Here is a 13,859-nt window from a genome sequence, read left to right as displayed (position 1 = left end):
CTGAGCTGCCCTGCTGCGCCTGGGCGGGTGCTCTCGTCATTAACGCACACGTGCCCTCAGCGCCAACCCGCGCTAATTATTTCAGCAGTCGCTCTTTATCCTTGCAGAGCACCTCATTTCTTTTGGTTACGCTGCAAGAAATAGGCGGTGTCTCCTTTCCAAGGCTGGCTGTCGCAGTGTCTGTGCGGCTCCTTGGGCTTAATACCTCTCCAAGAGCAGGTTCCCAGGAGCGCGAGTCCGACTAGGGTATTTGCACGCCTCCGATCCCTGCGGTATTTTTGGCGTGGTCGTGCATCCTCCGGGAACAACTCCCGGTGCTCCGTGTGGGACTGCTCCTTCATTAGTCTGGCGTGCTGCCGGAGGGCGGCCCAGTTGCTGGCATCGCCGCAAGCCACCAAACCGTCTTTGGTTCCTTTTACTGTGTACGTTTGCTTTTTCTGTTGTTGGTGGTGCCCCTCCCTTTAACACGAAATAAACACGTTGCTGCTGTGCCGCACTGGGCAGCCGCGGAGATCACGGGTCGTTCTCGCAGTGACCCTTGCTCGGGGACAAGTGGGGGGGATCTCCTGGCTCCAGCTAGCGGGAAGAGCTCCCACCAGCATCTGCCGGGCATCACCCTCCTGGCTTTTAAGGCATAAGCGTCAGCTGCAGTTTCTGGGGTCCCCTCTGTGCCGTGGGCAGCTGCTGCCCAGATGTGAGGGTGCCACCATGCAGAGGGCAGCCGTTGCTGCCCGTGCCTCCTCCACTTCCCGGCCTCGGCGCCTGCCGGAGAGGCTTGTCCCTGCGCAGCCCGCCTGGCGCCACGGCACAAGTTTCCCCTTCCGTGGCTGGAAAAAAAGAAAACCCCAAAACCGGCAGCAGGAGTGCAGACCCCTCTAATTAGTGATGGATACTTGCAGGCACGTTCCCCACTGCTGTCCCGGCAGTGCTCGCGGGAAGAGGAGAGCAGCCCCATCATCCCGTACTCCCCCCCCAGCCCACCATGCCGCTCACCGGAGCGAGGAAGGGGGGTGGTTCTGCATTTCGAGGAGTGCTGCGGGCAGCTGAGCCCCCCCAGCATCACACCACAGTCAGGAGGTGGCTGTTAAATGCAACTGGGCCATGGGAAACCAGGCAGCAAAGACCCTGAGCCCATCTGGATGCCTCTCACCCAAAATGCAGGCTGCCCAGGGGTGGCAACGGAGAGCCCCCCAGCACAGCTTTCCAGGGAGTACTGTTCTCCGGGGATGCCCCCCGGCCCTGTCCCCATTTCCCCACCCCACAGACCAAACGGATCCTCAGGCCCCAAAGAGCTCCTCCTCCCTGCGCCGTGCCACCCCCTCTGCCACCCCGCAGCCAGGACATGCGTTCAGTGCCCTGGACAACTACCCACCATGGTTAAACAGGCCCTGGGGGGACTCAGCCCCACGTGAAGGCACCCGCACACTCCCCAGCGCCCAGCCCTGTCCCCGGCTTCCGCGTCCACCAGCCCCACAACCCCGGGGCTGGGGCACATCCCGTGCCCCTGGCTAACTGTCACCCCCATCCCATCCGTGCCACCTGCAAGCCAAGGGCACCATATTACGTGATTACATATATATATATATATTTTTTCAGTTTGAAATAATTTAAAAGAAAGCCACCAGCCTGTGGGCGCAGGTTTCCAGCGGTGGCAGGGACCCCCCACCTCTCCTGGGGACGCAGGGACGGGGCATCCCCACACTGGCCACCCCAGTGTCCAGCAGGACAGACCCACCCTGGCTGGGCTGTCCCCTGTCCCCACACTTGGGACAGCTCCTGGAGATGCTGGACGCTGTCTGGGGGGGGGGTCCTTGGTCCCGTTCTGCCTCCTGGGGGGCTGGGAAACCCGCCTGCCCCACTGCAGCAGGGAGCCAAGTATTGCACTGGAGCAGGGCAGATCCTGGCACCGCGGGGCAGCTTGGTCCACACCGCGCTGATGTGCAGCATCCCAGGACATCTGTGGGACATCGTCCTCCTCCCACCGGGCTTCCCAGGAGCCGTGCTGGGGCTACCGGGGCACCGGGCGATGCTTGAGCACGCGGAGGGACAGGGTGTCCGCCCGGAGCAGCAGCTCACGGATGCGGGCCAGCCCCAGCCCCGAGACGGCCGCCCCGTTGACCTGCAGGATCTCGTCCCCCACGCCCAGGAGCCCCGCGTACAGCTTGGCCGTGCCGGCATCCGCCATCTCCTGCACGTAGACACCTGTGGAAAGGGACAGCGGTGGGTGAGCCCACCCCACATCCCACGGCTGGGGCTGTGCCCCCAGGGGTGCCCGGGGGCTGCACCCAGGGGCTTCGCCTGAGCAACAAATTCACTATAAATGGGACAGGCTGTGCGTCCCGAGCACGGGACTGTGCGTGGCCAAAGCCCCACGTGGCACCATCCCCCTGTCCACCATCACCCCTTTGGAGCTCAGCGGGGATAAAGCAGCCCCCCCCCAACACTCCCCCAGCTCGTTCCTGGGGAGGGACACAAGTCGCCGTGGAGGGACCATGCCTCCCCGAGGTTGGTGTGACGCTTTGGGATGACCCCGCCGTACCTGTGTCAGGCCGGCCGTGCCCGGAGGTGACACCAAACCCGAAGGCACCGTGGGGGGGACGCTGCAGCTCCAGCTGGCTGGTGCCGTCGGGGAAGACCTCCACCACGCGCCCCACTGCGCGCAGCCGGCCGGGCGCCCCGATGTCCTCCACGCTCAGCGAGCGCCGCGGCCCCGAGCTCCCTTTCCTGTGGGGAGAGGGGAGATGGGGTGAGCGGGGACCCCAGGAAGCTGCTGGGGACTGGGTGATGGGGCCCCCGGCTGCACTGAGCCACCGCATGTGGCTGAGCACCCCAAAACAGCCTTCCCGGGCACGGTGGGGACGTGCTGGGCCCCGTCCTACCTTTCGGCGGTGGTCTGGGGCAGGAGGTAGGCACTGGCGCGGGGTGCCTTGCCCAGGAGGGGGTGCAGGCTCTGGACGGAGGCGGCTTTTTGGGGCTGGCAGAAGGGTGACACCTGGGGAAAAGCACCTGGTTGAGATGGGGACAACCACGAACACTTTGCAGCACCACAGCCCTTCACCTGCCAACGTGCCCAGGGAGCGGGTGGCATCCCACACCCCCTGTCCCCCCACCCAATCCCTCCCCAAACCGCTGCTGAAGAGGGATAAACTGGTGTCCCCTGCTCCAGACCAGGACACCTGCCCAAGGAACGGGGTTTCCTGGGGAGGCACCTCGCTGCTCAGCTGGCTGGGACACGCAAGCCATGACCCAGAACCGAATTACCCCATCTCCCCTCCCAGATCTGCTCTTCCACCCCTGCCCCCTCCCTCCTTCACCCTCCCACTCCCCATTTGGCTCCTGGCTCCTCAATCCCAGCAGGTTCGGGATGGCACATGTCCCCCACACCCCCAGGACTGCCAGAGCCATAAAGCGATGCTCAGGAATGCTTCACCCCAGCCCAGCACGCCTCCTCTTTCGGGACCCTCCCCGTCCCCCCGTGGACACCCCCATGGGGGGGTTACATTTCGGCTCACCAGCCGCAGGGACTGCAGGGAGGGTGACTTCTTCATGCCGGGGCCATCCAGGGGGGTGCTGCCGGGGGCCGGGAGCTGCTCCATGCTGTAGCAGCGGAAGCGGCCCAGGCGCTGCTTGGTGCTCTGGCTCAGGCTGCACAGGAGCTTCTTCAGCCCTGATGCCGATGCGCTGCTGCTCTTGCGGCTCGCCGGCCGGCCCGGCTCCCTGGGTGGAGAGAGACGATGGTCACCTACAATGTGCCTGGCGGGGAGCATGGCCGGCAGCTGCCTCAGGGCTGGGGGTGCATCCTGCACCCGCCTTCGCAGCTTTGAGAGCTGCAGCGTGGTGAGATTGGGGTGCACGGTGAGACCGGGGTGCAGCCGCCTCCCCGCAGCAGTAACCCATCATACACGACGGATGGCTTCACGAGCCAAAGAGACCTGAAGGGCTCCCTACCCATTTTCCCCATAATTTCAGGGGTTTAACGCCTTTCCAACCTCCCCGGCTCTCTGCCCAAAGGGACCACATCCTGCCAAGGGACTTGAAAAACCCAGCGCCGCCTCCAAACGCTCCTGCCAGGCAGAGACACGCTGCGCCTGGGCACAGGTCCAGCGGGTTTGTGTTTGGCAAGCCCCAAGGCAGCCCCTGTTTAGCAGCTGATCATCCCCAAGAGGGAAGATCTGGCACTAAGAGAAACCCCTCCAAGACGGCCCGCTGCTGCATGGCTGCAGCACCCTGCGCAGAACCAGATGCAGGGTGAAAGACAGCTCCCCCAAACCCACTTGAACACACAGGCGTGCAAAATTGTCACCCCCAGATGGAGGTTTCCAGTGCCAAAAGGCGCGGTCCCACCGGGAAGCCTCGGGGGGCTCAGTGGGGCTGTGTCCCGCTGTGCCGAGGAGGGACGCAGCACCCGCCGTGCGGTGCAGGATGCCAGCGGCCCCTCGCCCTCACTCACCCGTGTGCCGCGCTCCCGGCTGGGTGCCGCTGCTGCGTGTCGGGCGTCCCGGCAGCTTCTCCGGAGGGATGAGCAGCCTCCTGGGACGCAGGGGCGACTGGGCTGGCAGCAGGCTGCGACGGTGCCCCTGTAACCGCAGCGAGACAGTCACATCCCCACCTAGTTGGTGACCCCCCCAGGCACCCCCGTGCGCGGGTCTCTTACCTCCGCCCGTTCCCGGGGTGTCCTGCCCACCCGGCCCACGGGTGTTGTTGCAGTTGTTGGTGGACAAGGCACGGAGGGGGCTCCCTGGGAGCCACCTGGGGCTGCAGGGACCCCGCTGCTCCCCCTGCCCCACCGTGCCCCCGGGCTGGGGGGGCGCAGCGCTCCCACCATCGGGCTCTGGGCCCCGGGCTCCTTGGCTCGATGCCCGGCGGCTGCTACTGGAGAAGAGGGCTTTCCTGCAAGGCACCTGGGAGCAGGCCTTCTTGGTGGGGGGGGGAGCAGGGAGGTGGGTGCCTGGCATTGGGGTGCCAGCCCCCAGCTGCGAGGAGGGGTCCGGGGGCTTGCTAGGCTGCTGCGGGGGATGGGCGGTGTTTCCCACCCCCTCGCTGCCCCCCGGATGCTGGTGGGGGTCCCCCTCCTCCCAGCTGCTGGCTCTCCCCGGCGGCGGGGGGCAAACAGCCCCCGGTCGGCTTGCGGTGCCACCCGAGCCCCCATCCCCGGCGCAGGGGCCACCGCCGGCCGTGCACGTCCCCTTCCCAGCCCTTGCCTCTGGCTGTGGGGTGGCAGGGGGGGCCCTGTGCCCGCGAGCCCGGGGGTCCCGGTACCCCCGTGGGTGGGGGCTGCGGGGTCCTGCCTCCTCGCTGTCCGTCCGGCAGCTGTCGGAGGTGTCGGTGCTCTCCAGGGCCGAGTCCACCTCGTCTATGTAGGTGACATCCCCAATGTATGTCTCCTTGATCTTCTCGGTGTGGATGCGCTGCCGGGAGGGAAGGATCCACAGCGGGGACCCCCGGGGGCCCAGAGCCCTGGTTTTGGCCTCTGGCAGGGCAGCGCTTAGCCCCCCGCTATCCCCTGGGATGCCTTCTTGCGCTGCAGGGCTGCTTTCGGCCGCGTTGGTGGCTGCTGGCATGTCTGTGCCCCGGCCGGCGGCGGCACCAAGGAAGGAGCCGCAGGCACTGCACTTGCCCCCGGCCACGAGGTTGCCGCTGTGGGCTTTGGGCCGGCCGGCCCCGTCCCCTGGCTGCCCGCTGCCGGCTGGCTCCGGCGAGGAGAGCACCGAGCCCAGCACCCGCCGGTGCCGCAGCTGCAGCCGCTCCAGGTACCGCACCTCGACGTCGCGGGCCGACTCGTCCTCAAAGCGGACGCGGGACGGGGAGGGTCCCCGGGGCCGCCGCGGCCGCCCGCAGCTCGACTCCCCGCTCGACGAGTCGCTCAGGCTCCCGCCATCCCGCTGGGCGATGCTCGGCCTCCCGCTGGGTTCCCTGGCGTGAGGACAGACAGACGGACCAGCTGCAAGGGCTGTCTGATTCCCTTAGGTGGGAGAGGGGAAAACCCAGCGCAGGAGATGCGGGACGGGCAGGAGGGATGCTCCACGCGGCCCCACTCCCCTCCAGCCCTCTGCCCGGGCTGACCAAAGCTGGCATGGTGAGAGGCTGTGGTAATTCCCTGCTGCCACGGCCTCGCCTCCATCTCCTTTCCCCTGCACCGAGGCGCCTGGTTAATCAGTCCGGGAACACCGAATTGCACATGACCTGGCGCACACGGCGAGCCACGGCTTTGGTACAGCCTTCCAGCAGCGAGCCTCCTCCGGGGAGGCACTCCCCACCAGTCGGGAAACACAACCCTCCCAGCCAGCCGGGAGCACGCCGTTAACGCCTCCACGTTGTCAAAAACCACAATTAAACACCCCCCGAATATTACGTGGCAAAGACTTCACGTGCGCCCGGGGAAGGGGGATGCTCCTGCGAGCGGAGGGATGCTCACGCAGGGGTACGAGGCTGCACGCAGCAGGTCCGACCCTGGCTCCACACACACACGTACGCTCCGCACAGACACCAAATCCACACGCACCCCCCGAGAGCACCGTGGCGGCGAAGCAGGATGCGGCCCGGGGGGCTGGCACTGACCTGGGGCGCGGGGCGGCGGCGGGGAGGAGGAGGATGTCGTGGCTGGCGCGCAGGGGGTTCGTCCGAGCCTTCATGCGGGCGCGCTGCAGCAGCTGCTTGGCCTGCTCGTGCCGCGGGCTCAGCTCGAGCTCCTGCCCGGGGACAAAGGCCCTGCGGCCCCGCAGCGGGGAGGGGGATTAGGAAAAAATAACAGGGATTAGACGTGGTTTAACAGTGACGAGGCGGCTGCTCTGCCCGGAGAAAGCGGGGCCCAGCCTCCATTCACGGGCAAGCAGGCTGCTGTGCTGGGGGGCAGCCGGGTGGGAGCCCCCGTACCCCTCCGGTGCCAGGCAGGAGGAGGGGGGTTGCACCCCACACCGGTGATGCCTTGGGGGGAGGCTCAGCACCCGCACAGCTCAGGGAGTGGCTCAGCTGAGGCAGTGCTCTGCACCACGGGTACCCCGGAGGTGGATGGGGAAACTGAGGCAGGTACTGCCTCCGATCCCCAACGGGGTGAATCCCACAGTGATGTAAACACAGGTCGGTTTAGGATGACCCCCCAACCTGGCTGGCTTCCCTTCCTTGCAGGGGGTGTTCCCCCCGGCCCCCAGCCCCGTCAGCTGCAGGGTGGGGGGTCCGTCGACTACGGGAGGGTGCAGCCCTGCTCCAGCGTTGCCTTCCCTGTTGGCCATGGCCCTAATCGCCCTGATTAAAATAATCAGCTCAGGCAGTCACTTTGGGGAGCACGGCCTTAACCTCTTCACGGCGGGAGGGTGCACGCCAGCCCCCAGGAAAGCCCCCTGTGCAAGACCATGGGGGGCCCAGGTTTTGCCCCAGGTTTTGGCCCCCGCTCCGCTCGCAGGGAGCACGGCATAGCTGGCTCTCAGCCTTGCACCCGGCCGTCACCAATCAACCCCAGCCGCCGGAGCAGAGCAGAACCAGTAAACACAAAACAGGGGGGTCCTCCCCACTCATTTGCTTCCCCCATGCAGCCCCCGAGCCCCCGGCCCTGCTCCCCAGCCTGCACGCTGCCGCCCAGCTCACCTGCCCGTCCCGCCTCCGTATTTTTAGTCCGTACCTCCAAGGTTTATCATTAGGCCAACAAGATTACACACGCCTGCCGCCTCGATCCTCTTAAGCACCTGGAGCAAATTTCTGTCCCGTCCTCTTCCCCGGCTCCCTTCCCACCCAGGGTCCCGGCAGGGACCCCCTGTGCCCAAGCACCCCATGGACACCCGGCTCAGCCTGACCCTCCTGTCCCGCTCGCACCAAAGCCTCGCTGGAGCCCCTCCACGCTCCCCCCCACCGGCTGCCACGCTGGGGGGCTGCCCCACAGCCCTCCCCCAGAGCCCTGCCGAGCCTCAGCATTGCTTTGCAGGGTGCATTTAAAATACAAGACCGGGGAAGGGTCTTGTATCCCACCTCCATGCTGGGACAGACCTACCTGCAGCCCTCGGCGTCCTGCAGCGAGACCCCCGAGTCCCAGTCCCCCTCGCTTGCCGGCACCTCTGAAACGCAGGACAGAGAGAGGCATCAGCCTGGCCGGACTGCGGCCCCCACCCCGGCCCCCCTCACTAGCACTCCCCGTACCCCCAGCCCCACGGCTCAGCCCATCCTAACAAACACCTTTCTGGGGGCTAATTCCCTACAGGGTGTCCCAGCTGCTCAGCTCCGGAGAGATCCCAGGGGAGTGGGACGTGGGGTAACACCACCCGGCGTGGGGTGCGGCTGCAGGGATGGGGACTGCGGGGTCGTTAGGGCAGGTCCTTTCCAAGGAGAAATTAATTCCCTTTTCTGGTGGCAGCTTGCAAAGGGAGGATGATGCCCACAGTCCTCAGGTGCCCCAGAAAGTGGGTTTCTTGCACTTGCTTTTGAGCAGTGAAATTCCTCCCCAGGATGCCGGAGGGGACCGGCAGCACCCAGAGCATCCTGGTGAAGAAGCGCCCCATTTTGTTTGTGGGAATCTCCTACAGCTGCTGGTGAAGAGGGTGCAGCACCCACGGGGGGAACGGGGCAGCCCCAGGGTGTCAACCAGCATGGAGCTGCACCCGCAGCGTGGGGCGCTGGAGGACGGCACCGAGGACCCCCCTTTGCCCCAAAGCTTTTCCTTCCTGCTCTCCCTGGCTCTACCGAAACAGCCGCCACCTGCCCGAAATACACACCGGGCACGGCGAGACCCAGCACCTCCTGCAGCAGCCGCCGGTTCCTCTCCACTCGCTCGGCCAGCGAGAGCCTCTCCCAGCCCTCGGCCGCGGTGGGGGACGCAGGGGGACCCCCCCAGTCCCACGGGGGGGTTCGTGGCTCTTCTTCCAAGAGGAGTCTCTCATGGGGGAAGGCAGAGACTGGGGACACACCACCCTCGTCCTCAGGGAGCTTGGTGCCTCCCGGCACATCTCCCCTGGGTGCCGGCACCCGCCAGAGCCCGGGGGTGCCAGCGCGGGGTGCTGGGGGGCCACTGGCCGCAGGCTCCCCACTGTCCAGCAGCCCATCCGTCAAGTAGGTGCGGAGCTGAGTCCGCGGCTCCACCGCTGCTACATCCATCCCCAGCTTCCCCCGCCGGGACCGGGGCTTCTTGGGCGAGGGGCGCTCCGGGGCGGCTACGGGTGTCCCTGGCCGGCTGGCCCCCCGCTTCTCCTTCAGCGCCTTCACCTTGCTCTCCAGGATGGCGTGGGGGCCACGGGCAGCCTCGGGGCACTCCGGTGGGGCAGGGACTTGGCCGTGCTGCTTGGGGGGCCGCGGCGTCCGCCGCGTCTCAGCAGGAGAGCCTCCCTCCATGCGCCCTGCAGGGAAAAAACCCAGGGGAGGGTGGGTGAGCACCCATGCTGCCCTCACCCTCCTCCTCCCCAGCACCCGCCTTGGCACCTCCTGCAAACGGCGTCACCCACGCCTGCCCAAGGCTCTGCAGACAGCAGCAGTGGGGATGCCGGTGCCCAGGGTGGGGGCAAAGGCGTGCGATGCCGCTGCGGTGCACAGCCCGGCGGGGAAAGGAGCAGGGAGGTGACATGGCACGTGGCCACCCGTCCACAGCGCTGGTACCATACCAGCATTGCTCTGGAACAGGGCAGCAGTGGTTCCCCAAAGTGGGCGGCGGGGGGCTGAGCAGGAACGCGGGTGCCCGCCGGCACCGATTCGGGTGCCCTGAGGCACCCAGCAAGATGCTCTGGAGGGAAGCGGCACTCTCTGAGCCAAATCAGGGCCCCAAAACTCCTCAGAAATCCCACAGGGATGCCAACTCGCTGGAGGTGCCACCAGACAGACCCCAGCCCCCAGGGTCAGACGGTGTCACCCATCCTGCCCCGGCCTCGTGGTCCCGGTGGCACCCGGGTGCTGCTGCCCCCCTGCATCCCCCCGGGAGCATCCCGTCCCCGCTGGTACCCGCGGAGGAGCCTCCCCCGTGGCCGAGGCTGCAGGAGCATCCCCGCAGCACCCACCCCGGGCCCCGTCACCCCCCCGGGTCACCGCAGCCCCTCGCTGCCCCGGGGCAGAGCGGCGGCAGGACCTGCAGCGGGCAGGAGGCGAGGGCTGTCCTTACCCCCAGAGCAGCATCGGGAGAGGGCTGGCTGGGAAGAGGGAGAAGAAAGCGGAAGAAGGGAAGGAAGCAGAGGAGGGGAAAAAAAAAAAAATTAAAAAAAAAAAAAAAGGACAAGCCAGCAAATCCCAGCCCCTTCAGCCGAGCCCGAGCTCAGCCGCTTGGCTGGGCTGTGGGGCCATGGCCGGCCCTGCCTCCTGCCCAGGCCTCCTCCTCCTCCGTACGCCCCCGAAGCGCGCGTGCCCCACGCCGGGGCACCCCGCCAAATCTTGCGCCGACCCCGAAGCCGAACCGCCTGTCCCCACGCCGGCTGGCGGGTGGCCCCAAAGGGCGACGCCACAGCGGCCATGGGCAGTGTGGGGGGACGGAAGGGACCCCGCGGGAGGGGGGAGCCCAACACGCCGTGCTGGGACGGAGGGATGCCGGCTGCCTTGGCTGGCTCTCAGGAATGTCCTTTGTCTGGGCTGCGGGTTTGGGAGGCGAGCGGGGAGCCAAGCCAGCCCGCCTCCCCGGGCCTGCCGGGGGGAGCACCTCACGCCGGGTCGCGGGGTGCCGGAGGGGTCTGGCCCGCACCAGTGGGCTTCAGGAGGGCAAAAAGGATAGAGAGGGTGGTCCCGCCGGGGTGGGGGTGTTTTCTCTAACAGCCTTCGGACCGGCAGCAAAGCCTGCCGGCTTTAGGCACCCTCCTGCGAGCATCACACGTTTGCAGACGCGCTAAATTTTCCTGCTTTCCCGGAGGCCAAATCCTGCCTGGAGCCCACGGCAAGCTGAGGCCAACGGCTCCGGAGCGAGCATCTTCAGGCAGGAGGATGGTGGGAGTTGGGGGGAGCTGAGCTTGGTATATCCACGTATCATCATCCCTAAAACCAGTGTGCAACATGGAGAGCCACCCCCACCGAAACCCCATCCCCTGCCCTCCTCCCCTGAGACCCCGCAAAACTCATCACGCAGGAGGACGGTCCCGGGTGGGCAACTGCTCACCTGGAGGTGCCGGGGCTGCCGTCCCCGGGGGGCAGGATGGGTGCTGCGGGGGCCATGGGTGTCCCGGCTCCGCTCCGGCTGCTGCTTTAAGCCGCGGCTTTTGATATTCATGATTGGTTTCATAATCCCGATCAAAAGGAAATCACCAGGATTATGAAATTGTTTTAATCCTCCCAGCTCCGGCCACACTGGCCCCCGCCAGCATGAGCAGCAAGAAATCACTTTTATCTTCTTAAAACAGCCCCCACCCCCCCAGTGGCCCCAGGGCCCCTATCATGGCCAAAACAGAGCCCGAGAGCTTCCTTCCCCACACGGGCTGGCCCTGCTCGCAGCGGGCATCGGGGCTGACCGGCAGCCGGGATGACTCCTTGCTCCATGGGGGACAGACCGAGCATCTTCCCCCGGCTGTTCCCAAGCGGGAGGGGACCACTGGCGGGTTTGGGCGGAAGAGCCCAGGGCAGAGAGAGCCTCCTCGCCCCGTACCCCAGCCCTGGGGTCTGACCTCCCCTGCGATGCCGGGACCCATCCTTACCTCCACACCATCCCTGGGAGGGGTCCTGGCTCCTCTGCCTGGGAAAATGCGCCTGGGAGATGTTGTCCCCATCAAGCTGGGGACAAACCGCCCGGTGAGGTGCCAAAGCAAGGGCAGGCGGGCTCCTGCCACCAGCCAGGCAGCCGCGGGCAGGGAGCGCAGGGATTAAACCTCCGGGAAGCGGCTGGCGTGAGCGGCAACAGGCTTAGAGTGATTTCAAGGCGCTGGGCTCTCTTCTGGAGGAAGATTGATTGTAAGAGACGATGAAGAGATTTAAGAGAGCAAAATGAAAGCACAGACCCCAGACAACCCCGGGTTGGGCTGCTCAGCCTCTGCTCACCCACCGTGCAGGCAAGACGACACCTTGGACCAGGGACAAGCTGGAGAGAGGCAACCAAAGGCTGCCAGAAGGACCACGAGCCTTTAGCCGGTACAGCACAGTCTGTGCAGGTTTCCTCCAGCATCACCCACTGCGTGTTGGGTTTGGGCCCTTCCCGTGAACCCCACCTGGCCCCCTCCAACCCCTTCTCAAACATCTCCCTCCTCCGAGCACCTCCATCGCCTCCCGGGACACCGATGTCCCCCACCTCCGGCCACCGGTGACAGCCCACAGCTCCCAAGGGTGCAAGAGCAGCGCCTTTTTTACAGACGGGTGGAAGCAAACGCTTCGTGGGTGGATGCAGCACCAGGGGTGGGACATGGGAAGAAAGACACACAGACTGGGGACAAAAGAGCCATCAGATCATTGGAAAACAAAGAGCTTGTAATAATGAAAAAAGGACAGATTTCGTAACCAATCACTTTTTCCTTTGAAAAACACAATCACAGTAACTTTGCTTTATACAACCACCTAGAAACTATGAAACAGTATCACATTGTGCATTATTTTTTTTTTTTTTTAAAACCTACTTATCAAGAAGGGTATTCCACACTTCAAAAATTATATCCATTTGGGGAGGAAAGAGGAGACAGCTAATAGCGCAGTCACAGATACATCATGAGTCCAAGCAAGCGGCAATTCTTTGTCCTCACCTTTTCCACTTAGCCAAAAAAGAAGAGTGGAGAAGGGGATAGCAAAAGAGAAAGGAGGAGGAAAGAAAGAAAGCACCCACAGAGGACTAATCACACTCCATAATTACTTTTGACATCTACAGGGCTTCATAGAAAGATCATTTAGACCAACACAGCGGGGAGGGGAGAGGAAGGCGGCAGCGGGACCCGGGGGGAAGCTTCGGCATTTCCCCCCCGCGCCCCCTCCGAACGCCGATCCTTCGCCAGGACCTATGGGACGGGGAGGGCGTCACAAGTTCTACCAGGCTGCCCAATTTCTCCTCTGGAGCAAAGAGTTTGCAATTTGGTTTCTAGAGCTTGAAGGACTGTCAGGCCATGGGGCGTCTTCCCAGGCAGGGTCAGCGCCTCTCGCACACCACGGCACGGCTGCGCCGGGGCTGGAGCAGCCTCCGACTCCCACCGGGAACAGGGCTGGGCCATCAGCATCCATGTACACCCAATATCACCATCCCTTTCCTCTCCTCCCCCTGCAAAACCTGCAATTCTCTTGCAGCCAGGGGTGCTGCAGCAGGGACCGAAGGCCCTGAGGGATGCCGACACCCCAGTTTAACCCCACGGCGATGGCGGGTCGACAGCTCGTCGCAAGATGCGGTATTTGGGATGGCATCACCTAAGGGAGACAAGGTTTGATGAGGTGGCAGCCACTGAGCCCAACTGTGACTGCTGCAGAATTACTGTAGGGATTTTCCACTCTTCCCCCAGGAGTCCCTGGCCCTTGTTTTCCAAGGAGATAAAACAATCCCATCACCTTCTGGAATAAAAATGTAAGTTAAAAAAAAAAAAATATGCTTAAGGCAGAAGATCATCTTCCCCCTGTGAGTGCAAAGCAGAACGGCGGAGGAGAGGAGGCAGAACACAGGGCCAGAGATGGCTTTGGTGTTCCCGACGGCAGCCAAGCCATGCCCCGGTCCCAGGGCACGTCCCAGCATGACGGCCCGACGTCAGGGCCACAAACCCCGCAAAAAACCTGGGGCACACGCCGAGTGACAGCAAGCAATACGCAGCAGCACCCCTGCAGAACAAGGCCACATTCACTTGGCTGTTCCAAACGCAGGCAAAGCTCGAAGGCTTTGCGCCACCGCCCTTGCTCCTTGGAAGATCTGCAGTAAAATCCCCAGGGATTGTTATCTCCCGAACTAGGACCGTGCTCTTCCCTCCCTGCCTCCCGCACGGCTGCGGTGGCCGAGCGCCGGCAAGGAGGCAGAACAA

The 13,859-nt window shown here is 64.8% G+C and overlaps 1 protein-coding gene across 1 annotated transcript; it reads right to left on the bottom strand.

The window, feature by feature from the left end:
* Positions 1-2,008: 2,008 nt before the first annotated feature.
* On the bottom strand, positions 2,009-12,115 carry KIAA1614 (KIAA1614 ortholog). The gene is given in 13 exon segments (XM_059822140.1): positions 2,009-2,202; positions 2,540-2,724; positions 2,880-2,992; positions 3,513-3,717; positions 4,451-4,631; positions 4,634-5,913; positions 6,559-6,708; positions 7,982-8,045; positions 8,700-9,317; positions 11,580-11,740; positions 11,742-11,857; positions 11,859-11,918; positions 11,921-12,115. Coding segments are annotated over 13 exon segments (3,522 nt in total).
* Between the last annotated feature and the right edge of the window lie 1,744 nt (positions 12,116-13,859).

The sequence above is a fragment of the Gavia stellata genome, chromosome 10 (genome assembly GCF_030936135.1).
Source record: "Gavia stellata isolate bGavSte3 chromosome 10, bGavSte3.hap2, whole genome shotgun sequence".
Classification (NCBI taxonomy): domain Eukaryota; kingdom Metazoa; phylum Chordata; class Aves; order Gaviiformes; family Gaviidae; genus Gavia; species Gavia stellata.
The sequence above is the reverse complement of the archived record's forward strand: the minus strand, read 5'-3'. Positions and strand labels throughout refer to the sequence as shown.